Raw genomic sequence first — 27887 nt, 5'->3', positions numbered from 1 at the left:
TAAGGAAGCAACTCTCTCTTTTTCAAATAACTCATGTTGCCACGTCAGAGTCCTCCAATAACAAGAAACCGGAACTTGAGTTGTTTCATGAGACAAATAGAGTTGCTCTTAGTTCGAAACTCAAAGTTTCAACACTGAACTTTGTTGTATATTTTGCGCTTCTAATTAGTTATGTTTCTGCCTTAAAAAAGATATCTTTGAAGTTTATAATTCCTTGTTCTTTATATGTTGATAATGAAATTAATGATATTACTCAATAGCTCTCAGAAGTTCTAGAACCTTGCACTTGGTCCAAAAATTTGTCCCTATAAACATGATCTTCTACAACAGCATCACCTAATAAAACCAACTAGATGTCCAAATCAAACTAGTTTTATACATATCAATAAATCAATTACCGATTATAACATTCATGTTTGCATAACTTTTCATTTTGTTTTCTCTGTTCAAAGTTGTCAGATTTGGTAGAATTTCAAACCTGGTGATGAGTGTTTGTAAATCTATCAAGGAAATTGGTTAATAAGTTAATGAAATAATGTCGTAGGAATGCATGTAAAAATTGTCCAAAGGCTTCACTTGATGAGTTAAATATCACAGATAACCTACCTCCACCAAACATGTCAGCACCTACAATTGCATAACCGTCAACTTGGTTGTTGCAACTTCCATTTGTTCTCAACTAGAACATTCTCCCATAAAATGTAGACTTCTCAATATCACTTTTCTTCCACAGAATAACCAATTTAACACAATGGCAGACTGCTTGAAGCCACCTAGGCTATCTAGCACTGAAGATGACTCTGTGATACTGTTTTCAACATCTAATTCTCCTGAAGAGTCTAGTCCTTCTTCATCTTTCAACCATTCACCACCACCATCACTACATCAACACAAAACTGCATGCAAACTTTCAGTGAGAAATCTTTCCTACACTTTGCACCCTCATAAGGCCACTTCCTTTCCCTTTAGTCACCTGACTCAAAAACCAAAGCCTGTAAATATACTAAAGTCAGTCTCTTTTGTTGCCAGAAGTTCTGAGATTGTTTCTGTTGTTGGTCCTAGTGGCACAGGAAAGTCTACCCTTCTGCGAATCATCGCCGGAAGGGTAAAAAATGAAGATTTTGATCCTAAAAGCATCTCAATCAATGATCAGCCTATGACTAGTCCAGCTCAGTTGAGAAAGATATGTGGCTTTGTGGCACAAGAGGACAATTTGCTTCCTATGCTAACTGTGAAAGAAACTTTGTTGTTTAGTGCCAAGTTTAGGCTAAAGGAAATGGCACCAAAGGATAGAGAGTTGAGGGTAGAAAGCTTGTTGCAAGAGCTAGGCCTTTTTCATGTTGCAGATAGTTTTGTGGGGGATGAAGAGAATAGAGGGATATCAGGTGGAGAGAGGAAAAGGGTGTCTATTGGAGTTGATATGATTCACAATCCTCCGATTTTGCTCCTAGATGAGCCAACATCAGGTCTAGACAGCACTTCAGCTTTGCAAGTCATAGAGCTTCTGTCGTCAATTGTTAAAGCAAAGAAAAGGACAGTGGTTCTTTCAATCCACCAACCAAGCTATAGAATATTGCAGTATATTTCCAAGTTCTTGATCCTCTCACATGGTTCAGTTGTTCACAATGGTAGCCTAGAACTGCTAGAGGAAACCATAACTAAATTGGGATTTCAAATTCCTAAACAACTGAATGCGTTAGAATTCTCCATGGAAATCATACGCGGGTTGGAAGATTCCAGCTCCAAATATGACACATGCACCATTGAGGAAAAGGAGTCATTTCCAAACCTCATGTGGCCAGAGGAAGAAAACTGTGGAGTCCAAACACATTGTAACAAGGAAAGTCTTGGCAGTCTTTGTTATACAAACTTGATAGAGATATTGTTTCTGTGCTCAAGATTTTGGAAGATCATCTATAGAACAAAGCAGCTTTTCTTGGCTAGAACAATGCAAGCACTAGTTGGTGGCTTCGGGCTAGGAAGTGTATACGTTAAGGTAAGAAGAGATGAAGGAGGAGTTGCAGAAAGGTTAGGTCTATTTGCATTTAGCCTTAGTTTTCTCCTCTCTTCTACAGTTGAAGCACTTCCAATATACCTTCAAGAGAGGAGCGTTCTGATGAAAGAAGCCTCAAGGGGAGCCTATAGGATTTCCTCTTACATGATAGCCAACACTTTTGTCTTCCTTCCTTTCTTGTTTGTGGTATCTATACTTTTTGCTGTTCCTGTGTATTGGCTTGTAGGACTCAATCCTTCCCTTTCTGCCTTCACCTTCTTCACTTTTGTGGTGTGGCTCATTGTGCTCATGGCAAGTTCTCTAGTGCTCTTCTTAAGTGCAGTCTCTCCTGATTTCATTTCAGGGAACTCACTCATTTGCACAGTGCTTGGAGCCTTCTTCCTCTTCTCTGGATACTTCATCCCAAAGGAGAGCATCCCAAAGTATTGGCTTTTCATGTACTATGTGTCTCTCTATAGGTACCCTTTGGATGCACTCCTCACAAATGAGTACTGGAATGTTAGAAATGAGTGCTTCTCACATCAAATGGAGGGGTCACAGTGTTTGATTACTGGGTTTGATGTGTTGAAGAGTAGAGGACTTGAAAGGGATAACAGGTGGATGAATGTGGGAATAATGCTAGGATTCTTTGTCTTGTATCGTGTGCTTTGTTGGATAATACTTGCACGAAAGGCTTCCAAGACAACAATATAATAACGAGTTCCAAAGCTATATCATTTGTCATTACTTGAAAACAAAACATAGGTTTCAAAGATAGCTAGTTTATTAGAGTTCACATAGAGAAGAGACTTGTTCCCAGTCCCATAGTACAAGTATGAAATAATAAGCCTTGTACTCGAGACCAATCACTACCTTTTTATGCATCAAACTTGCTTCATGCGTTATTAGTACATGATATGAAATTTTATGCTACAAATGTATTGTAAGTATATATGAATGAAAAAAGGATACCAACTTGTTTCAAATCTTATATTGTATAGGAAAATGCTATGTATTAACTTACCCTCTAATACGCTCTTTGATGGAGGACCATCCATGGTACTTCATGTGAAACCCATCACATGGTCCAATGCTATGACTAATTTTGAGTAGTGTAGGATTTATTTGGTTTATTCCAATTTTACCCTTGTATTTTGGGGTATTTTAGTCATAGGATTTATTTTCTTTGTATTTCCTATTTTACCCTTGTATTATGGGGTGCTTTAGATGATTAGGGTTTTTTAATTTGGGCTAGGGTATTACATAGGAGGTGACGCCTAGTTTGGTGAGTTTGGACCTATTTTTGGTGATTAGAAAGGCTTAGGCCCAATGGAGGGCAAAGGTTGCATGGACTTATCATGCACCTAGAAATAGCCAATCTAATCCCATAGATTCCAAACTTGGCCACCAAGTTGCATCTAGGGTTAATTTGGCATTGCATTTGGAGTGCATTTGCCTTGGCATTTTCGGCCATGCACACCCTAAATGCAACCCTAAATGCAACTTCTCCTATAAATACCCCACCCCCCACCACTTGTAAATACTTTGGATTATATGATATTGAGTGAGCCTTTTGTGCCTCAAAATCCATCCTTAGTCCCTAGGATAGTTTCGGCTAGCCTCCTCCTATCTCCACCCTTGGAGAGTAGGAAACCTAGAGTGGCCTCCACCTACCTTGGAGTGAGCCAACTTTGAGCACCCAAACACCTCCACCCTAAGTGCTTCCTCCCAAACACCATCATTTCACGCCAACTTCCTTTCATTCACCATATATCCTCCTTTTGTCCACCTTGTTGAACCTAGATCAAGGGCAAGGCTTCCTCTCCTTCATCTCTACATCATTTCATGGAGAAGGAACCCATCAAGTGGTATCAAGAGCCAAGGTTCTACAAGGGTAACATCTAATCTTTTTGTGTCTCCTTTGAGTCTTTTGCTTTCGGTCACTTTCCTTCTTCTTGTTTTCTTTGTGTGGCCGAATAGCTTTGGGGTTCACACCTTGTTCTTTGTGAGCCTTCCTTGCAATTTTAGGTTTCCATGTTTTTTTTAGGGTTGCCATGCTTTTCATTTTTCTTGAGTCTCATATGAAAATGCCATAAACATGCTTTTTGATTTTTGAATCCACCTAAGTTTTGTCATTACTATTTCCTATATTTTGTCTACATAAATTCCATGTATGTGCCAAACACTTTGCATGAAACACATGAACAAAATATATGCCATATTGCATGATAGTGGGCGTGACATTTAGAAGCTTTTTAGAGGTCATTCATGCATGCTAAATAGTCCTAGCATGTTCCTTGTAATTTTGAGTTTCCATGTGTGAAATGATTCCTTGCACATACATATAACTTGTTGCCCACTCTTTCCCTTGCATTCCACTTGTTTTGGTTAATTTTGTATGCTTAAAGGAACCCTAAAAGAATCTAAGAGGTGGCTATAAAAAAAAAAATGTGCCAACAACTTGTACCAACTAGTACAAACCTTTTCCACTAAAAATATTCCTTAAGGAACCACTAAGAAACGCCACTTGTCATCCTCTCTTCTCCTAAAGTTTAACCTAATTTTTGACCATCCACAAGTGCAAAACCTAAGCAACATTTGGGCTTAATTTAACAAAAAATTTCGGACCCAAGACATATAAAAGAAAAATTGCCGTGAAAAGAAAGAAAAGGACTAGAACAAAAAAAATTCTTGGACCAAAAAGGACTTGTTGCTAGACTTGTGGACTTGGACAAATACCTATGCATTTGGGAGTTGGACTTATGACAATTTGACCTTATTTTTGGGACTTTCCTTTGGCTGGACCGAAACACAAAAAGAACTTAATCAAGTGGACTAAACACTAACCTAATTCTAGTGCCTTTCTAGGATTACTCTTTGTGTGCTTCCTTTCTTTGATTGAGTCTTAATTTTTTGCTTGTCTTTCTTGGCCTCTTTTGTTTTGTCATCTTAAATTCTCTTTGAGTTTAGCCTTTCTTAATTGTGCTTTTCAGTTTTTATTTCTTGGACTCTTGCTTTGGGTTGGTTTTAATTTCTTTGTAGGTCAAAACCCACTCTAGTCATTTTTCACACCTTTGGTGGATTTGAGTGGAGGGGTGAACCGAATCCAAGCCTAGCCTTTGGAGGGACTTACACCACACATAAAGGAGTGAACAAACACTTGGAGAGGTCTAACACGTTTGTTCATTGTGAAGGAACCCATTTGGAGGAGTTTGAAGACTTGAATCTTAATTTGGAGGAGTTTGAAGACTTGAATCTTTGTTTTACTTGATTTTTGCTTAATTTTTCTCTCTCGGCCTCTTTGTGTTTTTTTGGCCTTAGCTTCTTTATTTTGGTTTGTAATTTGGCCATTTCTAAACCTCTTCAACTTGGTTTTAGTACGTGTAGTTGAAGGTGATTTGAAAACCTTCACCTAGGACCTCGACTAGAACATGTTTTAAGTGCTTTCCTTTTGCATGCTTTAAAGCTTTTAGTAGTATAATTGCTTAGGACTTTATCTTTGTGCAATTACGTTTAGAAGGCTTGTTTTGCCTACTAGGGGTAACGTGCACACACTCACCTTTGATTGTGCCAATTCGTTTTTGTAAGAAAAAGTAGAAAAGGCTTAGTGATTTTTACTTGATAGGGCTTGGTTATTAAGTGATTCCTTGTAGTCCACCTCCCCTTGAAAGTTCACTTTGTGCACTTAGGCCTTTCCTACCTATCTTGCACCTTGAAAACCTTTTTGTGAAAACCTTTTATCACTCACTCTTTGTGAAAACCATTTTCAATCCCTTTTTGAAAACAATTTGTGAAAACCTTTTCTTGATCAAAGATGAGTGATCATTCTAGTGTCCATGGTCATAATTCTCGTAGTACTAGGTCTAGTGTTAGGGATGAACTTAGGGAATTGAAAGAGTACCTAAGAAAAAAAGAAGAGGAAAATATAAAAAGAGAGGAAGAATTAAGAAGAAAAGAAAAAGAGTTGGAAAAGAATAATGATGAAATAAAAAGATTGCTAGAAAGATTAGTTGTGGGAGGAGAGGCTAGTGGTTCAAGACCAAAAGTCACTTCTCCTCAACCCTCAAGAGGTAAGGGGCATATGTATGCAAGTGATCATGAGGAGGAAGGGCATCACACCCAACCTCTAAGTGATACCTTCATTAGTAGCCATCACAATGATGGTTACTATCAAAGACCCCCAAGGCATCATAGAAATAGGGAGTCTTCCAATAGGGAACCCAACATCAATCTTCCCTCATTTCATGGCAAAGATAATGTTGAAACTTATCTAGATTGGGAAATGAAAGTGGAGCAACTTTTCTCTTGCCATGGAATAAGTGAGGATAGAAAGGTTTCTTTAGCAACCCTTAGCTTCCAAGGGCATGCTATGTATTGGTGGACCTCCTTAGAAAAAGAAAAAAGAATAAACCATGAGCCTCCAATTCAATATTGGAATGAGCTCCGTAGTGCCTTAAGAAGGAGGCATATTCCTCCATACTATGACCGAGAGCTTATGGATAAGCTTCAAAGATTAAAACAAGGGTCCTCTAGTGTGGAAGAATATAGGCAATCTATGGAGTTACTCATGATGAGGGCTGGGATTAGGGAGGAAGAGAGGACCACAATCTCTAGATTTCAAAGTGGTCTTAATCTTGAGATAAGAGACAAAGTTGAACTTCTACCTTATAGGGATTTGAATGAACTTGTTCAACTTTGCTCAAGAGTGGAGCATCAACTTACAAGAAAACCTTTTCGAAAAGACTCCACTCCCTCTTATTCCAAGAGTTTTAAGAAGGAGGGCCACTCTTCCCTACCTTATCCCAAAGAAGAAAAAGAAAAAGAAAAAGAAAAAGAAAATTCATCTTTTAAAGCACCTTCCAAAGAGTCTAAGTCAAGTGAAATCAAGTGCTTTAAGTGTCTTGGAAGAGGACATATTGCTTCTCAATGTCCTACAAAGAAAACCATGGTTTTAAAAGCCCAAGATCACTATAGTAGCCTTGATGAAGCTACTTCATCTTCCTCTAGTGAAGAAGAAGCCATAGATTCCGAGGAAGAAATCTTACCTTGTGAAGGAGACCTATTGTTGGTTAGAAGGCTCCTTAACAATCAATCTAGTGAAATTGGCCAATCACAACGAGAGAACTTGTTTCAAACAAAATGCAAGGTCTTAGAAAGTACTTGTTCTCTCATTGTCGATAGTGGGTCTACTTCTAATTGTTGTAGTACTAGATTGGTTGATAAGCTAGCCTTAACTACAAAACCTCATCCTAAACCTTACAAAATGCAATGGATCAATGAAGAAAGAGGTGTTGTAGTCAACCAACAAGCAAGCATACCAATCTCTATTGACAAATATCAAGAAGAAGTTTTGTGTGACATAGTGCCATTAGAGGTTAGTCATGTCTTGCTTGGGAGGCCATGACAATTTGACAAGCACCTAATCCATGATGGCCTCACCAATAAAATAAGTTTCCAACACTTAGGTAAGAAGTTTGTGTAGTGTCCTCTATCACCCTCTCAAGTGAATGAGGACCAACTCAAGCTAAAGGCTAAGAAAGATGATGAAGAGAAAAGTAAAAACAAAAACAAAAAGAAAAGAAAAGAAAAAAAGAATTTTTCCTTTGAAGAAAAAGGGCTAGGTTCAAGTGAACCTTAACCCTTGTGCCATCCTCCTTCTTTTGGTGCCAAAGAAAGATGGCAATGGAGGATGAGCACCTTTTTAGAAAGCCATCATTGAATAAAAGGCACCCAATCCTAAGTTAGATGATTTGGTGAATGAATTGCATGGGTCAATAAATTTTAAATGGTGATGCCTCCTTGGCTCTTCCCTTTTGCCCTAAGCACCTTCATTCAACAAATTATGTACTTAAGGATTGCATAGTTAGGTTTTAATATTTTACTCCCCTAATTGTGGTTTCACTTCTTTTGAAGGATCAATGGAATGGAAAAGCTTGAAGATTTGTGGTCAAATCCTTCTCAAGAAGGAGGGTATGATGGAGGACCATCCATGGTACTTCATGTGAAACCCATCACATGGTCCAATGCTATGACTAATTTTGAGTAGTGTAGGATTTATTTGGTTTATTCCAATTTTACCCTTGTATTTTGGGGTATTTTAGTCATAGGATTTATTTTCTTTGTATTTCCTATTTTACCCTTGTATTATGGGGTGCTTTAGATGATTAGGGTTTTTTAATTTGGGCTAGGGTATTACATAGGAGGTGACGCCTAGTTTGGTGAGTTTGGACCTATTTTTGGTGATTAGAAAGGCTTAGGCCCAATGGAGGGCAAAGGTTGCATGGACTTATCATGCACCTAGAAATAGCCAATCTAATCCCATAGATTCCAAACTTGGCCACCAAGTTGCATCTAGGGTTAATTTGGCATTGCATTTGGAGTGCATTTGCCTTGACATTTTCGGCCATGCACACCCTAAATGCAACCCTAAATGCAACTTCTCCTATAAATACCCCACCCCCCACCACTTGTAAATACTTTGGATTATATGATATTGAGTGAGCCTTTTGTGCCTCAAAATCCATCCTTAGTCCCTAGGATAGTTTCGGCTAGCCTCCTCCTATCTCCACCCTTGGAGAGTAGGAAACCTAGAGTGGCCTCCACCTACCTTGGAGTGAGCCAACTTTGAGCACCCAAACACCTCCACCCTAAGTGCTTCCGCCTAAACACCATCATTTCACGCCAACTTCCTTTCATTCACCATATATCCTCCTTTTGTCCACCTTGTTGAACCTAGATCAAGGGCAAGGCTTCCTCTCCTTCATCTCTACATCATTTCATGGAGAAGGAACCCATCACTCTTTCAAACACACTTTTTATTACTATTTGAAAATCATTAGAAAACACAACTTTGATTTGGTTGTTACTATCAGAAATAAGATTACTACTCATAAAGGATACCTAAATTTTTTACCAAACATAATAATTAATATTATTTTCACATGAATCGAATCTCTAAAATAAAAATAATGATAAGGTTATTTTATAATATTTGTCTAAGAGAATATTTTATAAGAATTTTTTTTATCAGAGGAGCATAATCTAATTTTATTTATGAGGTCTCTATTTATAGAGAAAATTAGTTATACAAAATCAAATATTGATATTATCCTATTCTAAAAATCAGGAAACAAATCCTAAAATAATCAAAACACATTAAATCTAAATATTTGAAATATAATAAAATATTCTTACCAAAAACTAATTTATTCTCCTAAAGATATTTAGGCATATTCCCAACACTCTTGTTGACTGAATATCTTTATCACCTAATTTAAATTTGAGTTTCAAAATCTCTTCTTTTTTTTTATCAGTTTCTTCTTATTGTGATTTTTGTTGCAATTCTTCTTGAGTGAGACCACTTTAGCATTTGTCTTGAACTTCTCTTTTGAAGGTGATTTTTCATCATCTTCATTCTCTTCTTGATCATCAAACTTCTTTTGAAGACATGTATCTTTGTGCTCTTCACTTTAATTGTTTAACCACTCTTTAATTATTTAACCAGCAACAGTCATCCATTCCTTCGATGTTGTAGCTCCAACTCTTGCTCTACCCCTCTGATTCCTAGACCAGCTAATATGGTCCAAACTGTTATGAGAAATCTACACTTTGAATCTGTCCCAAACCAATAATTCTTTATAAATATTGATCGAGCAACAAATATGATATCCAATATGATATTGTAACATTATATTATTCATTATATTAAATCACGAGGTTAGTTTCAACCTAATAATCGGATAAAATTTATGTTTGATGCTTAAGTAAAAAGTTTCTAGCTTTGTAATTGATATTATGTGATTGATATTGATTAAGTTTCGTTGAATATGGGATTGTTGAAAACCACCCATTTAAATTGTATTGACCATAATTTTGAGAGTATCTAGTGTTCCAAATGGCTTTAGAGATTATACTATTACGTTGAGTACAGTGTTGCTTCCATTAAATGTCCCTATGAATTAACATAATTGTCTATTTGTTAGAGAAAAATATGAAATGTCGGTATTTAATATTTGAAACTTTAATTTCAAGACTCATTAATTGGTACATTGGGTGCTAATGTGAATGTAAAGTTGCACGACACTCACATTACGAAAAAAGACATAATTATTAGTTTAGTGTTTGTTCTCCAAGGGGTATTTTTTTTGTATTAATGGCTAACATGTTTTATGTAAATATTTAACTTATTTTCTACTATGATTGATTGTTGTATTTTTTTTCCTACACATATGGCTTTTACTTCTTAATTATTATAAAGATCAATGTTAAACTAATTTCTAAAAGATTCTATCCATAGCATTAACAAGAAATAAAAAAACTATATAAACTATATAAATGACCAAATTTAATAAATAAATTGCAAAACCAACATCATTTTCTTTCAAAAAGAACAAATGTTTTGAGCTACCAATTATGTTATAGCACAATATACCTAAAAAAAATTACAAATTTTTAAATTTAATATAAATATATATAGCAAATAAAAAAAATACTAACCAATCAAAATTACAACTCTTCAACAAAATAAAAAAAATCCAACACTAAAACCAAAATGAAAAATACTCACTTTTCTTCCATATCCCTTTCACTCTTCCACTCTAATTATTTATAATAGAAGCTCCCTTCCCACATTCAAAAATCACTCACTCCCTTTTCACATTCAAAAACTCATCCATTCAACATTCAACATTTTAGAGATGCTCATGCCTGCTTAGAGAAAATATCTCGGACACGCTTCACACATGCATAGAAGGCATCACTATCAATGACGATTTATGCCCGTCAATGATGGAAAAAATCCCTCCTTGAATAATAAGATTATCCACACATTCAAAAATCTTAAATGGAACACAAACATATTTTATTTCTTAACTCTTTATATATAGAACAAAAATTGTAATACAAAATTTGAATCATATAATTCTCCTAATTAAAAAAAATAGTAAACAAATCTCTAAAAAATATTAAAATATATAAAAATCTATAAATCTAAATAATATCCTAAAGATTAAAAATTCCTAAAATAACTCTTTAAATTTCCACTCACTCTATTTATTTGAAATTTGAATTATTTTTCCAACAAATTCTCCTTTAATTAAATTTTTTAAATAAATAATTGATCAAAACATTTATCTTCTCAAAACTTGCCCTTTTAAGTAGCAAAGCTTTTTCCTATTTTTTTTGTCCTTGCAATAACAAACATCTCCTCTTATACATTTTGCATCCACATTTTGAATCAACATACGTGTAGTATTGTGATGTCAGCTCTCCCAATGAAATTATATTGGATGTAACAAAAGGTACATATATCACATTTTCAAAAGTTTGGATGACAACGTCGTAAGTTTCATTCTCAAGTCCCAATACCTTTAAACTTTATTTTTTCACCATTTCCTAAATTGAATTGACCAAAATTGTCATTAGTTTTTAAAGTGTGAAACATCTTTTGGTCCCTACAAATATATTTTGAGGCAGTAGAAGCAATTACCTATTTTGATTTAACAACTTCCTCAATAATTGTCAAATTGACATATTTATCATCATGAAGGTTCGCAACCGAGATCGCGACAAGGTTTTTGGTTGTATTAGCTTGGGAGTTGTCATCATTTTCCCTCATAATTCTCAATTTTGAAAGGGTCGTCTCTCATTTCTTTACATATTGATTGTTTGTGACCTTTCTTTTCACAATAGTAAACATTACATGTTACTTATATTTTGTTCTAAACATGATTAAAAATTTAATCTTCCTCTACACCCATCTTGTCTCCATGAATTAATTCTCCCTTGCTCAGAATGTTGCACAACTTATGCATGACCTTTAGTATCAATATTCTCATTTTTCATCATTCTCTCATTTTCTCTTAGAGGGGATGTCATTTCATATAACTTCAACGAAAATTTTCCAACAAGCAACATTTAAACCAAAGATTTATAAAACTTTAGTAGTGAAGCCAACAACAACACTGATTGATCTTCATAAAAAAAAATCATTTACATTTAGCAATTAACATACTAGCTGGTTGAAATGATTAATGTAATCATGAAGATTTCCTCTCATCTCTAATTTGAGTTGATATAACTCCATCTTCAAACATAGACAATTGGTTAACGACTTAGAGAGCATAAATGCTCTCAAGCTTCTCCCACAAGGCTTTTGATGTTATCTTTTTAAACATGTTGCACTTGATCTCGAGAGTAAGAGCTAACCAAATTGTGCTCATGACCTTCTTTTGGATTTGACTCCATTCTCTTTCATTGGTAGTATTTGGCTTTTCATCTTCCAAAGCTTTTTTCAAGACCTTGTTGCACTAAAATATCTTGAATGGTACACTGACAAATCATAAAATTTGTCTTACCATCAAATAATGGTATCTCAAACTTTTTTGTTCCCTACCATAGTTTTGATGTCATTGATGGGAAAAACTCCTCACACAATAAAATCAGTTACACATTCAAAGATTTTAAATGAAACACATGCAAGTTTTATTTCTTGGCTATATACATCAAAATTATAATACAAAATATGAATCATATAATTCTCTTAATTAAAAAATAGGAAACCAATCTCTAAAAAATATTTTAAAAAAATATAAATTTATATAATATTTTAAAGATTATAAATTCTTAAAATAACTCCTTAAATTTTTCCTCACTCAATTTATTTAAAATTTGAATTATTTTTCTAACAATCAATTTAGTAAAAAAGGGACTAACACACCTATGGCCAGCTGCATGGATGACGTCTATACTTGCGATGTCTTAAAGACAATTGTACTTGTGATGACGCCAAAACACATTATAAGTTCTGAACACGTCTCACCCTAAGATGATTTGTTCATTATTTTTGTCTCCTAAAGGAGATGTTGCACGTAGTTGCGACAACTCTCTCAACCTTGATATATTGATCAAAATAATTTATTTTAATAAATATTTTTTCTTTATTTAGGCTAAAAATACTTAAGTGAACCCTTCTTAAAGTATTAAGCACAGGACTAATATAAGTCATGTGTATATGAACAGTTTCTAACCACCAAACAGGTTTCAGCAAGCTAAAGGCATTGGTATTACATATATGATATATGTGTGGTTTAAAAAACGAAAATAATGAAAAACAAATAGAAAGTCTAAAAGTGAGAGGGTTTTCACTAGTGGAAAATCAGTCTTTTACGTCATCTCTTTGTTGTCGGACATACAGAAAATCGACATAAAAAAGAGGCAGTGGCATTTTTGCAATTTTTGTGAACTCTTTTACGTCGGACTTAATAGGGGTCCGACGTAAAATTTAAAATCTACGTCAGATGTATCTTGTGTCCGACGTAAATTTTACATTTTACATCGGATTCCTATTAAGTCCGACGTAAAAAAGGTTTGTATATGCTTTGTGTTTTTGACATTGCAGGCAAAGGTGCTTGACCAGCGTGAAAAAGAAACAAAGTTGAAGAATTGGATCTGTGATGTGGATTTCACTGCCAAGGCCAACATCAAAACCCTTTGATGAAGACTTGTATAAGATCTCACTAGGGCTTCTTTATGCCAAAGCTAAAAAGGTTCAACCCCACACACACCTTTTACTTCTCTCTTCCCACGCCCGCTATTTGTAAACAAGAGAGTAAAAGAGTTTCTTCTGCACATTTCTCACTAGCATCCTGAGTTTCTGACTAGCATCCTGACTTGCATTGGGCGCGCATTTGAGGTTAGTTTCAAAAATCCTGACTTGCATTAGCTAATTTGTTGATTTTGCATATGGAACGACTCGTTCTGCAACCAGAACAGCCCGTTCTGCTTGCAATCTTTGTGTGTTAATTTTCCATCTAGAACGGGCCGTTTTACAACTAGAACGGGCCGTTCTATAACTAGAACGGGCCGTTCTAGATGAACAATTAACACACAATGACTGCAAGCAGAACGGGTCGTTCTAGTTGTAAAACAGACCGTTCCAAATGCATTAAATTTGTGTCATCACAATTTTACGTCGATTCTTGGCAATGTTCGACGTAAATTTACGTCAGCCATCACAACTGACGTGAATTTACGTCTTCCGCATTGACGTCGAAGTTTTTTACGACATAAAAACCCTAAATTAATAGACGTAAAATACACATTTTGTACTAGTGTTTATAGGTCATTAGTTCATAAGAAAGAATAAAATAAAATAAAGTTAAATATAGAAACATAAATTATATAATTAAATATTCACGATAAAAAAAAAAAAAGTTATGTAAAGATAAGCATATTTTATTTTTTAACTATAAAATCAAATTTTCCTCCCAATGTGAACGGATTAAAAACATGGGTGCATAAAAAAAACACTTTTTTTTTTACTTTTTTCCGTATATTTTGAGCGATATTTTAAAATGGATAATTTATTTATTTAATTATAGTTTCAAAAAATATTTTAAATTAAATTTATTTTTATTAACAAAACTTTTTTTATAATTAGTCTTGTTAACTAATTTTTTTATCCTTTTTACGTGATTTTTTAAGAATTGATTACATATTATCCTCCTGACTTAGACAAAAGGTAATTAATTAAAAATATTTTTTTTCTTTTTTTATAAATACAACAATTTCAAAAGTTTTAAAGATGGTCTTGCTACACATCTCTCTCTGTCTTTTTTTTGTTATCACCTTATGTGGGAGATGGAGATATTCTTTATAACTTGTTAATTCTATTACTTAAGTGTTATCAAGAAATATCTATTATATTTTGAGAGATTTGTGCATCACATGCATAAATCTTTAATACAGTGTTATGTAGAAGTAATACTAAAAGAATGAAATATTAATTTTTTTTTTCTTCATTTTCATTCGTCTTATTTTCATACTTTTCCCACAAAGTTAATGATAGGTTTGCCAAATAAATATACACCTCAAAATTAACATAAGATACATAAATTCACTCTAAAATTTCACCTGTTAACTCTCTTTATTGTGATTTAAAAAGAAAAGGAAAAAAAAAACTCTACTTATTGACTGTAATTTGTTTTATGCGAATATCAAACAAAAGTCGTGAATCAGATCACGACTTCTAATTTTTAACAACTGTTATTCTCGTATAAAGGCTACAACAGTACACACTAATCTTTCAGTATTATATTATTAAATATTATATTAATACAAAAAAAAAAAAAAAGTCATGCAGTACGAAGAACGCAGTCAGGACACATAACATAGCACGATCTTGGTCCTAACCTTTATTTTAATATATTTTTATCATTATAATTTCATATAATATGTAATAATATAATGTATATTAATTCTAACAAAAGCGTCCTAGAAATTATTAGTTATTTTTATCGATATTAATTAATGGTTTGTATAAACCACAATAAAATAAATGAAAGGTTTCTAAAATATAAATAATATATTATAAACATTATTATTAGTCTTATTTTTAATATTTCTAATTAATATATTTAAAAATGAAATAAAAAGTATTTAAACTGTTATACTCTATCATCATTTAATATTATGATACTTTTCGGTTTTTATTTATTTTCTGAAGATCAAACAATATGTGAAATAAGCTTTTACTAAATAATTAAGTAGGCATTGCAGATATTGTATAAATACAAATTTATAATCTTGTCACATCATGTATCCGTTTATGTGTGAACAATAACTAAATAAAGATATGGATAAGTAAAATAGTTATCATTCGAAGAATTACAGCAATACATTTTATTGTTTGAAGATAGCAACTCACCTTTTTTTAAAAAAAAATCTTTGTTTGACAGCAGCAACTCACTTTGTTATTACATGGAATTCATGTGAATTTTATTAAATAATAAACAAGATTCGTTAAACAAGTAGAATCAATAATATTGATGGGCAACGAATGTGTTAAAGGATATTATATTGAAAAATTATAATTTAGAAAGTAAGTAAAGATTATTTAAACTTAATGATGACAAGAAACAACATGGCAAAAAAGTTTCATGTTGAGCCAAAAGACAAAACAAAAGCAACTACAGGACTTGGCGTTGGTACACATACCTATGAATAGCAATTGCAATCCACTTGTAGCTGAAGTGGAGAATGCCTTTTGCATATTCATAATAATTTGCTTTGATTCTGATGTAGACAAATTGGAATGTTTCTCACCAGGATTTGAGACTCGTCAAACCCAATCAGCAACCTTTCATCTTTTTTAAAGCTTTTTGAGGGTCTCTTAACTAAGTCTTTGAGCAGGTGATCATAAGATCTAGAGGTGGACATGATATTTTCAAAATTGATTTTTTATTGATATTAGATTAATTCTTAATTATCTGTTTAGAATACTACTTAAATTATATGTCTATGAAAAAAAAAATATATATATATAGGGAATTTATAGCAATACATTTTATTATTTGAATATATGAAAAAAGATTAATCAAGTGAAAGGAAATTAATCTAAGGGTTACATTTTAACCCTCTCATCTCTCATAATAAATTCTCTCTCACTTGATATGTTATATATATATATATATATATATATATATATATATATATATATATATATATATATATTTATTTTGGGGGTGTCATTCCCTTTCATGCTCAACACTGGCTGCACACCCCACTATTGTACCATCCCCTTAATTCTCGGCCAATTCCACTTTCTTTCACTACATTCATAGTATTTAGTTTTGGAGTCCACAAAGCTACTTATAGTAAACTCTTCAAAGTTCAAAATTTCCTTTTTTTGTCGCATGTTTCCACTGTTGGCAGTACAAGTCTTTTTCTATCAATTGCACCTTTATTTTCCCTGCATTTCTTTGCTTCGTACTATTCTTCTCAATTGTTCTCTCCAAAGTTTCCTTCTTTGTCTCCTTTTCTGATTCAAAGTTTTAGCTTCTCCAATTGGGGTACCTTAAATTTGTGTAGAACATCAGATTTGCTAATGTGAAATTTTATTCTAGCTCTAGTATGGTTTTCTGCTCTTATGTTTAAATGAATTTCAGTTTCTAGGATTTGTTATTATGCACAAATCACTCGTGACAGCTGACAACACTTGAAACAAAGAGTGATTTCCACTGAGTATATTTTATGAACAGAACCTATGATTTTTGTTGGCTTTAGTAGGGGTGAATGGGGTTTAATTAACAGCTATTATAGGTAGAATTGGGTTGAGTATTGGAGATTTAGAGAATTCATATTTGAACAACAGAATTAGTAAAGATTTCAAACATGATTGTGAGGAAAAACAAGCCAAGTGCAAAGCCACTACTTATGTTTCTTATGGTTCTTGCTTTTTGCTTTGTCACTTATAATCTGGTATTTATGATCAAACCCCATAAGGGTGGAAGTTGGGTGGCAGATGAGGTTGGATTTCTTGATCCTGTGATCAGGATGCATGGAAATTCCAATTCAAAATTCCATGTGGCAGTGACTGCAACTGATGCAGCTTACAGCCAATGGCAATGCCGGATTATGTACTACTGGTATAAGAAGGTAAAGGACATGGCTGGATCAGACATGGGAAAGTTCACCAGGATAGTGCACTCAGGAAGGCCAGATCATTTGATGGATGAGATTCCTACTTTTGTGGTTGATCCACTTCCTGCTGGCATGGATAGGGTAAACAAAAATTATGCTTCTGCTGTCAGAATCCATATCCTTTTAAGCTATGTAACCTATTATTATTGTTGTTGTAATTTGTGAATTGCCATTTTATAGGAAATTCTTAGAATGTGAGTTTGGCTTAATTCATTCTTACATAGTCGTCTTGTAAGATGATGGTTGTCCCACTTTTATATACAATTTTGTCTTTACCACTAGTCAACTTGTGAGCTCCAACACCCTTATCATCCTGAGAATTGAACATGTTAAACGTCAAATTTGTAAGACTGAAATCTATATATGGTCCGATTACAGCTTAATAGAGGGTAACCCGATGGGCTTAATAACAAAAGATCAATGTGCAGCCAAAAGAACACTCTGATTTCTCTCCAACACTCTTGCTTCAAAACATAAGTGCTATTAAGCATACCTACGAAAGACTGCTATATGATTTATTTCACCTTATATATTGTGTTTAACATGGTAGAATCTACATATATTTAGCCTTGTAATTTGTACAATGGTGGTTCATGCAAATGTAGGGAATGAAAGAAAGTGGAGATCAAATTGATAAGTGCTCTAGTTATGTTGCTTTCTTTACTAAAATAATGAAAAGAGATGTGTCTCGCTTACATGTTTTTTTCCCTTCATAAAATGGTTTGCAACTTTAATCTCTCTCTCTTTTATCTCGGTACTTGTATATTTTAAGGTAAAGTTAGACTAAAATAGCATTTTCCCAATTTATGCATGTTTACCATCTACAGCATATATAGTTTTTCACCCAAGTTGACACATTAAAACACCAATTTAGAAGCCTCAATACTAAATGAAATGCTTTATGCAACCTGAGTTTGGATTCATATTTGACGCATGGTCATCAGGCTATGGCATTAGCTTAGTTATTTAAATGATCTTAAATAATATATATATATATATATATAGATATAGATATAGATATAGATATATATACCTGAATTACTCTCTAGTAGCTTGACTCATGTTTCTATTCATTTGAGTATACAAATCCTTTTGCAAATTATAATAACAACCAAGTGCTCAGATACATGGCTCAATTAACTCAACTGAAAAGTTTATCATCAATTTTATTATTTGTGATATTTCTTTATTATTTCTTACTATTGAATTGACGTTTTAAAAAAATTGTGTGTTTATTTTTTATCAGGGTTATGTTGTCATGAATAGACCATGGGCTTTTGTTCAGTGGCTGGAGAAAGCAAATATTGAGGAAGAGTAAGGCTTTTTTTCATTACTGTTTTGAAAAACACTTCTGTTTTCTAAAATATACTAAGAGGTGCCTCTTAGAAGATGAAACTGTTGATCAGTTAAGCACTTGAACAAGAACATTTGAAGAAAACATAGGAAGATGATGAGAAAACATCTTCCAATTTTTTCTTTATTTTTGTTTTTGGAATACTTGTCTTGGAAACAATTTTCAAAACTTAATAGATTTTTTATGATCGCTTAATAGTGTTGTTTTAGAAAACCATTTTTGTTAAGAATATGGATTTTGTGTCTAACTTCACCTTAGAAAACTGGTCTATTAGATGAAAATTGCATCCCGCTTATATACTCTGAGTTCATTTAGGCCCACCGTCTTAAGAGTTTTTTATACAAAAAGTTGAGAATGGGACGAAACATCTATGTTTCTTTATTCTGGTTTTCTAGCACTCCAGTAATAAAACCTAAGCAGTGCATTTTATGAATGGTGCAGGTATATTTTGATGGCAGAACCTGACCACATATTTGTACATCCTTTACCTAATTTGGCTTATGGAAACCAACCAGCAGGGTATCCATTTTTCTATATAAAACCAGATAAACATGAAAAAATAATTAGGAAATTCTACCCTAAGGAGAATGGTCCTATTACTGATATTGATCCCATTGGCAATTCTCCTGTAATCATTCAGAAGGTGAATGCTCAACTACTAATTTACACATGTTGCCAGATTGATTTTATTACTAATATTATAACTGTTATAATAATAATAATAATTATTATTATTATTATTATTATTAAAAAGCATAATAGCTTTCCATTGTGGCATTGATTTTTCTTTAATCAGTCCTTGCTGGAGGAAATATCTCCCACTTGGGTGAATATTTCCTTACAAATGAAAGATGATCCAGAAACTGATGAAACTTTTGGATGGGTACTTGAAATGTGAGTAGTACTATATAAACATTTTAGAGTTTTGTTTCTAATAAGTTACCGATTATTTGATATTGATTTTTGTTTATAACTGTTGCTAACACTTGCCAGTACTGAAAGATCCAACTTTCTGCTTTAATTCCTTTGTTGAAAAGGTATGCATATGCTGTGGCATCAGCTTTGCACGGTGTACGGCATATTCTTCATGATAACTTCATGGTCCAGGTTTGTTTGTTTGTGAATGAGGAATTGCATCTTTTCTTAAGGAAGTAACATTTAAGTCAATGACATGCATCATTGAAATGTTGCAGCCCCCTTGGGACTTAGATGTTGGAAACAAGTTTATAATCCATTATACTTATGCATGTGACTACAATTTACAGGTGAGTTAATTTCTTCTTACTTTCTATTCTATATTAAAGGAAAGGCCTGTTTGAATAAACCTCATCATCATAAGCACTTATAAAGAAAATAAATAGAAAAGAAAAATAAAATAAGTTTTTCTATAAGTTAAAACTAGTTTATATATAAGTTAAAAGAAAAAAAAGGTTTTAGGAAAAGTTAAAATAAAAGAAATTCTACAAATTAGTTTATATATATATATATATATATATATAAAAGCTAATTTTAACTTATAAAAAAACTTATTTCATCATCTCTTCCTACTTTTTTAATTATTTCTAGAGAAATTTATCTAAAAAAAACTAAGTTAGCAAGACATATTCCTTGATCAATATGCCCTTTGATTTCATTTCTGTCCATATGCAAAATTAGACTCTTGCATGTTTAAGTTTGCTTGTTGCAAAAATTATTTACTACTATTACTTGTCCATTCAGGGGGAACTGACATATGGGAAGATTGGAGAATGGCGTTTTAACAAGAGATCTTATCTCACGGGTCCTCCTCCCAAAAACCTTTCGTTACCCCCTTCCGGGGTTCCTGAAACTGTGGTAAGTTGTCTTCAAATTTTTTCTGCTTTGGAAATTATCATTCAAACCCAGCTAGGTGAGGAGTTGGCGAGTTGAGTTGCTATTTCCCTTTTTAAACAATTTGAATTGTCTTGCACCTTCTTGATCTTCATTTTGTGAAAGTTATTAACATAATAAGAAAAACAAGTGATAGGATGTTTAACCATGATCACAGATATTGATGGATCAACCTCATTATTAGCAAAATTTGGCTCCCAGTTTATGAAATCTTTAGAAAATGTCTTCCCTGACTAGTGTCTCTTCTTGGTTCTTACTTATCATTTGTGTCTATTAAACCTTCAAAAATATAGAAGGGATTTTGGGGTTATATGTATTTGTATCTATTTCTTTTTTATAAGCTCTGTACATGTAACCATGTATTTCAACCTCTGATTTAAACAACTTTTATAATATACATAAAAATTGTCATGTTTTGCAATCTATAGGAAAGAAGGGAGCTGTGTCTTCAATTTTTATTTATCAATATCTGGTCTAATACAAGTAGCTAATTCCTAAAGCTAGACAATAGGTAAAAAAAATTAGTTGAGAGACTCGTTAAATACTTATTTTTAGATTTGGTTTTCTTCATTGAATACACTACTGGACATTAGCTAACAAGAAGAGCCACATCATTGTGATAACAAAGGTTGTTCTGTTTTAATCCATAAAACACGAACTTTGATATGAACACCAAACACGACAAGGACACGCTAACATTGTCAATGTCTAAAATATTGGACAGAGACACTGCATACACACAGAGAAATTCTAATGAAATGAAGTATGAGTAATATAACAAAAATATCTAAATTGATGGAATATTCACCTTTTTAAAATCAACCTTCTATTTTTTACTTTGATAACAAGCCTCAGAAATGAATAAATTTCTATTAATATTAGTGTGTGTCCATCCTTATGAAGATGTAGATTCAAATGTCTGAGTTGTGTAAAGGTGTTGGCTTAAGTGTTCATGTCAACAAAAAACTGTTTTTTTTTTTAATTGAACACCTAAATGGCTGAGGCATTAGAAAATCAATTGAACGACAAACTTTGGCTGTGTTTGTCAGATTTTTTGTTTGTTGGAGTTTTGGGCTGTTACTCTAAAGATTTTTAAACTATAAAATTACAATTGTTTTAACTGAAGCTTCATTCATACTATGGTCATTTTGTGGTTGCTAATTTTAGGAGCTAATAGATACTTCGATGACTATTTGCAGGTGCAGCTTGTAAAGATGATCAATGAGGCTACTGCTAACATACCTAAATGGGATTCATTAAATAGAAGCTGAGGAAAAAAAAATAAACTACAAGGTTTTAGGCCCCTCATGCTAGTGGTTACTAGACGAGAAACAACTATACTGATTACATGGGAAAATAGATTACTTTAACCCAGAGAAGAACTGTAATGAACACAAAGATGTTTTGGTGCTAGCGCTAAATACATTTTTTATTATAACAAGTCAATTGTTGCTATTGAAACATATATAAAAACATTTACAGTTGGTCAGTCAACTTTTTTCCAACAGATTTTTGTCAGAGGGCAATCGATTGAAACATCTTCTTGCCAGAATGTTATATCTACAGTTCAATGTAAAAGTAACCACCCAAAGTTTTGAATTGAATGATAGTATATTGGTGCATTATAAATATCATTTCAAAGCGGTATAATTTCCTTTGAGCATGTTTTAAGAAAAATTAATAAACCAGTTTTTGGTTAAAATTTAATGGAGGGAACTTGAGAAAGTCAAATGTGATAATCTAAAAGGAAAAAAAAAATGAGACTTAAAATACTTTGTGGTGTAAATACAAGTCACTAAACCATTATATATGGAGTCTATAAAAGTTATAGACTTTCTCTAACTAATTTGCTCCAACTTCAGTTGGTTTTTAGACAATGGTTAGTGGAGATCTACACCATACCTCAAAAAAGAAAATAGAGAGAATCTGGTAAATAAATGAAATCCCATGGATACCATAGAACTTGGCAATATTTCTATCGAAAACATGTGGCTCTTTTCCAGTTATGTATAAATGTATGTATTTGTATTACATTGATTGTTTTCATTTCTTCCTCCCTCTCATGCTACATGTTTTATTATTTTTCTAAGGGTTTGTGTTTGCAGATCTGGATGATCTAGTAGTCAAAGAAGGCTTCATCTGAACTATATGTTCTTCATTCACACCCATTTTCCTTGCATAACGACCTGCTTCAAAAAACCTGCTAACTGCATCATCCATGTAATCTTTCCCTTGCTTAACAGTCATGTCCTTCCCTATTGTACCTGGGAAACTAGTGAAGATATTATCTCCTTTAAGAACTGCTGCAAGTTGGATCAACTCCTGCTGAAATTCACTGAGGTTGGCATCTTCATTAGGCCCTGTCTTCCTGATCTTTACAGGGTCTGGAAGTGTCTCTGCACCAAAATAACACCAGCACGAATCAACAAAGTGAAATATATGATCTGGTGAATGTCGTTTGCATCTACTTCTGTTATTTGTGAGCATTCAAAGGTTATAGAATATAAGAACAAAGTGCAAGGGAAGGGCCATGTGAGTTAAAATCAATTACTTAGCAGTTCAACATTGGTAAATGGTAACTAATTAGTTGATCATGTAGCTATGAAGCTTTATGGTTGCATATGGATGAATGCATGATTTGTGGGTACTGGGTAGTATTTATTCGATAATCTATCAAAAGAGGATTTTTTTGCTTATTGATACATAAAGTGAGATCATAGTCCAATTAGTTGATCAAGGATACTAACCTGGGCAATCAGTCCTTGGTTCTTTCCTGGTCTGAACAATGCCCTCAAAGGTTCCAGCCCAAGCATCTCTCTTGGTCAGGAATGAAGGCAAGTTAAAGAGTTTTTTTACTGTTGCTGGAATAGATGAGTGTTCATATTCCGATGTAGGAGACGGTGACCCATTTGGCCCATGCACAACTGTATCACCATAATAACAAATCAGAAAACCTTGTACAGTTACCAATAAGTTATAGCTTTGCTTAGGAGAGAAATGAAATTCATTAGTTCCATTCAGGTGGACACTAAAATTATACCAATATACTGTTAATTTCAGCAAAATGCCTACATGCACCGTTAATTGTTTACTCACATGTTTCATTAATTTTTTTATTATAATTTCTTAAGTTTTCCTCTATTGTTTATGAATAAATAATTAATATTAAGAATTTTCCTTAAGATAATTTAAGCAATTATAATCTAACTTATTAACCCATCATATTATTAACTAAGAGAGAATCATCTCATTCAACTTTTGTTGTCCTATTTGTCTTGAACTCATGATAGAGCCCAGAAGTTTCCTCCCTGGCTGCATGTCCATAACTAACTAGAGGATCCTGTATTTCATGTAAGGCACCAAAACTCAAGAGCTTTTCTATCAAATTTTGGCTTTCAGCTTCAGCATATACCTTTGTACCTAAAAATAATAACTGTTTTCCCCTGCACAAGCCTTACTACCTTATTATCAATTTATATCCCCCTATTGCTATCTTTTCAACACTAGAACACATATTTCAGCCCACTTCAAGATTTTATTTTGTTTGTTTTTTAATCATAACCTACAGCACATGGTGATATATCAATTTAATATTTCAGGAGTGATGTATTAATCCACCCAAAACACCTTAGATAGCACATTTCTGAGCCTTAACCAATAAGTCAACAATCCATAATGATAAGATTTGGATCTTCATCACATAATTTCCCTGCATTATTGGTCCCTTGGTTTTGCTATAAGACATGTAGCAACTACTTTACTTGCACACTATGAACTAGCAAATTCAAAGATCAGTTTCTTTTCTTGTGGGTGTGTGATTTGTCATTGTTAGGAAATATCCACACTAACAAGGTTTCACATTGTGCTAGTTTACAACTGGAGATTGAGATGAAAAAAGCACATGGTCCCACTCAGCACCGCGTCCCACATTATGTGTATTGTCTGTTTCTGAAGTTAGTGTAAAAAATGAATTTTTGCGTGTGAGCTTATGATTGGTGAGTCGTGCCTAACTTTAAAGCAATTTATTTTATTGAGATCATGAACGCACAATCTGTGTGAAGTCAGATGAGGTGTGCATGGAAAGTGTGAGATGAGAATGGAATATTTTACTAGTTTTATTCTCTTACAAGTTGGTAGAGCTATAAATCATCATATTAATAGTGCCTAACAGAAAACATTTAGTGAGGAGGGAGAAAAACCCATACATTGTGCACAGGATAAGAACAGAACAGAGAGAGAAAAAAAAAAAAGTAGAATCCAAACATGGCAAAAGAATACTCAATATAAACAAGATGTGACTTTCATAATGATAAGCATTATGTAGGTCATTAGGTCTTTTTATTAATGAAATGACTAAATCAACCAGGCATAATTTGTGTAAATCTAAAAATAATAATAAACTTTTATAATATTGTATATAAATCATTATTTAGTTTATTTACTTTATATATACTAGTAGGTTAAGACATTTTATATTTTTACATTTTTTTTAATAAAAGTGTTTAAAAATTATCAATGTTTATTAAATTAATTAATGTTGAATTTGATTTTCAAACTTTAAGATTTCAGATTCAAATCTTGTGATTGTAAAGATAATTAATTCTTAATATTCTTTTTTATTATTTAAAATTTAAAAATTTAAAAATTGTCTAAAAATATAGATATCAAATCATCTTCTTTTATATATGTTATAGATACCTATATATAAAGGAAATTTCCTTTAGTGTAAACTTTATTTAAGACAATTTTAATTTTTTGAATAATAACCTTTTAAATAAAAATAAAAAACTATTAAATAAAAGTTATGAAAGATTACAAAAATCATCATATATAACTAAGGTGAAAGAAGTACTTGGTATCTCTAAATATTTTTAAAAAAAAATAAAAAAAAATATATTATAGTATAAGCAATTATTCAAAGTTGATTAATGATGATTACTATTTTTTTAATAATTGAGAATATAATCATCACAAATTGTGAAGACAAAAAATAATAACAAAAGAAATATTTTCTTTATACATTAATACAGATTAGTGTTGATAATATACTCCATATTTATTTGTTGTTAATTATTAATTTGTAACATTAGATACTCTATATGCATGCTACTAATTATTGAGTATTAGATATATAATATAATAATAATCGTAATATAAATAATAAAATAGTAGTAATGTTTACTATACCTGTGCCCTTTTCGATCCAAGGTGAGATAGCAATAGTGGGAACCCTGACTCCCAACCTATCAAAGGTGAAGTTAAAAGGCTCGGGGCCCACAATCCCATCAGGGCTGGGCACCCCACGCACGGGCGTGGGCACGTGATCGAAGAACCCACCATGCTCGTCGTACGTGATGAGGAACAGGGTCTGGTTCCACTGCGGGCTCGCCCTCACCGTCTCGTACACCTCCTTCACGAACTTCTGCCCCTCGTACACGTCGTGCGACGGGTGGTCGTCGTTCGCCGGGATCAGCTTCGTGTCCATGTACCGCTGCTCCACCACAACATAGTTCGCCAACTTCCCCTCCTTCGCGTGCTGCTTAAACGACAAGTCGTATAGGTGGAACTTCGGCACGTACTTCAGCTTCCTTAGGTTGCGGTAGAATAGCGTCGCAGGAATGTTCTGGTAGTATATTCCGAAGTCCAGTCCCGCCTCGTACAGGCTGTCGAAGATTGTCTGCTGCGAGTACCCCGCCGCCAGCTTCGCCGCCACGTTGCTGGTGGCGCCGCCGGAGGTCGCCGAGTGCACGAATAAACGGTTCGGTTGCGTCGAGGCCGGCACGGAGGCGAACCACCTATCAACGCCAGAATCGTGTTCGGTAAGTAAACCCTCTCTTTTTTTTTTCTCCTTTTTCGTTAATATTTAATTATTTTAAGAAAATAAAGCTAATAATCGCATACCAAATTTTAGTAGGCAAAAAATGGTATAATTTTCATGCAAAATAACTTTACAAAATAAATACATCTGAGAAATTAATATGATGATAGCCGTGAATATGACACGTAAAATAGTTGATAGAGACGCTCTAGTAGAAAGGGTAATTAATTAAGATTTAATTATTTTATATTAAGTAAAGTGGTAGTACATTATGAAAGTTAAGGAAGGTGGAAAATAGAGAGGAAGGTGATGGTGACCTATCGAAGACGGCAAAGTGAGAAACGAGCGTTTTGTAGACAGGAAGCATGTCAGGGTGGAAGCCGTTCATAACATTGTGGGACATTTGGGAGGTGTTGTCCATGGAGAAGGCCTGTTGGGCGAAGCCGTTCATGGGAGCGGATTGGGCCGAGGAGTGGTTGGAGCCGAATATCTGCTCGCGGATGGCCTGGAAGGAGTGGCCCGGATCGGGGTCGACGTATTGGGCCTGGTTGTTGAAGAAGAAGCGCTTGGAGTTCGGGTCGGAGGTGTTTAGCGGGTTGGACTCGGAGCCTGTGACGCCGTTGATGTTGGGGTTGAGGCTCTTCATCCAACCGAGCATGTGGTCGAAGGAGCGGTTCTCCATTACCAAAACGACGACGGTTTTGATGGGGTTGGAAATGGCGTTGGGGAGGTGGAGGAGAAGAAGAAAAGTTAGGAGGAGGGAGAAGTGGATGTTGCGTTTTCCTCTTCCTCTTGGGGTACCCATTGTTTTAAGTGAAGGAGAGGTTTTTGGGTTTCTGTTTTCTTTGGGAATGAGAGAGGGGATCGTTTATACTGTATACATAGAGAGAGAGAGAGAGCCACATGGGAATGGATATTTTTCGCTGCATGAGGTGAAATATCGAGTATATTATTGTAATATTTAAAATTAAATAAATAATATGGATGGATTGTTAAAGATTTATAGAAAAAATAATAATTAAAAAGGTAAAGAGAGTTATTTAATAATAGGCTTAAATATTTTTTTATTTTTTAATATTAAAATAAGTTTATTTTTTATTTTTTATTTTAAAATTATTTTTTTTAGTCATTGTAATTTTTAAAAATCTCATTTTAATCCCTCAAGTCACCAATAACATATTTAAAAGTAAAAAATTGAGATAATTATACAACATTAATTGAATTTAATGTGATGTATTCACTAATAAGGATACTAATAAGTAGATTTTAATTTTCTAATAAAAATTAAATATAAAGACAAACAAGATTTTTAAAAATTAAAAACACAAACTCTTAAATTTGAAGAACTAAAAATAAATTTGTCATAAATTTAA

General features: G+C 33.4%; 3 protein-coding genes across 3 annotated transcripts; 2 read left to right on the top strand and 1 right to left on the bottom strand.

The window, feature by feature from the left end:
- The first annotated feature begins 334 nt into the window (after positions 1-334).
- On the top strand, positions 335-3512 carry ABCG23 (ABC-2 type transporter family protein). Its single transcript, XM_020374904.3, has one exon. It carries the CDS (start codon positions 752-754, stop codon positions 2705-2707), a length of 1956 nt encoding a protein of 651 aa, XP_020230493.1. The 5' UTR covers positions 335-751; the 3' UTR covers positions 2708-3512.
- A 13021-nt stretch (positions 3513-16533) lies between these two features.
- LOC109811195 (hydroxyproline O-arabinosyltransferase PLENTY) lies at positions 16534-22248 on the top strand. The gene is made up of 8 exons (XM_020374861.3): positions 16534-17554; positions 18720-18787; positions 19269-19470; positions 19624-19721; positions 19865-19934; positions 20021-20092; positions 20547-20660; positions 21896-22248. The coding sequence occupies exons 1-8, from the start codon at positions 17165-17167 to the stop codon at positions 21965-21967; spliced, it is 1086 nt and encodes a 361-aa protein (XP_020230450.1). The 5' UTR covers positions 16534-17164; the 3' UTR covers positions 21968-22248.
- A 382-nt stretch (positions 22249-22630) lies between these two features.
- On the bottom strand, positions 22631-27418 carry NPC2 (non-specific phospholipase C2). Its single transcript, XM_020374860.3, has 4 exons — positions 26832-27418; positions 25884-26491; positions 23444-23620; positions 22631-23092 (listed from the first exon to the last, which is right to left on the bottom strand). The coding sequence occupies exons 1-4, from the start codon at positions 27317-27319 to the stop codon at positions 22782-22784; spliced, it is 1584 nt and encodes a 527-aa protein (XP_020230449.1). The 5' UTR covers positions 27320-27418; the 3' UTR covers positions 22631-22781.
- Positions 27419-27887: the final 469 nt, after the last annotated feature.

This window comes from Cajanus cajan, chromosome 2 (genome assembly GCF_000230855.2).
Source record: "Cajanus cajan strain Asha chromosome 2, NIPB_CcT2T_4, whole genome shotgun sequence".
NCBI classification, from domain to species: domain Eukaryota; kingdom Viridiplantae; phylum Streptophyta; class Magnoliopsida; order Fabales; family Fabaceae; genus Cajanus; species Cajanus cajan.
This window is presented reverse-complemented; position numbering and strand designations above follow the sequence as displayed.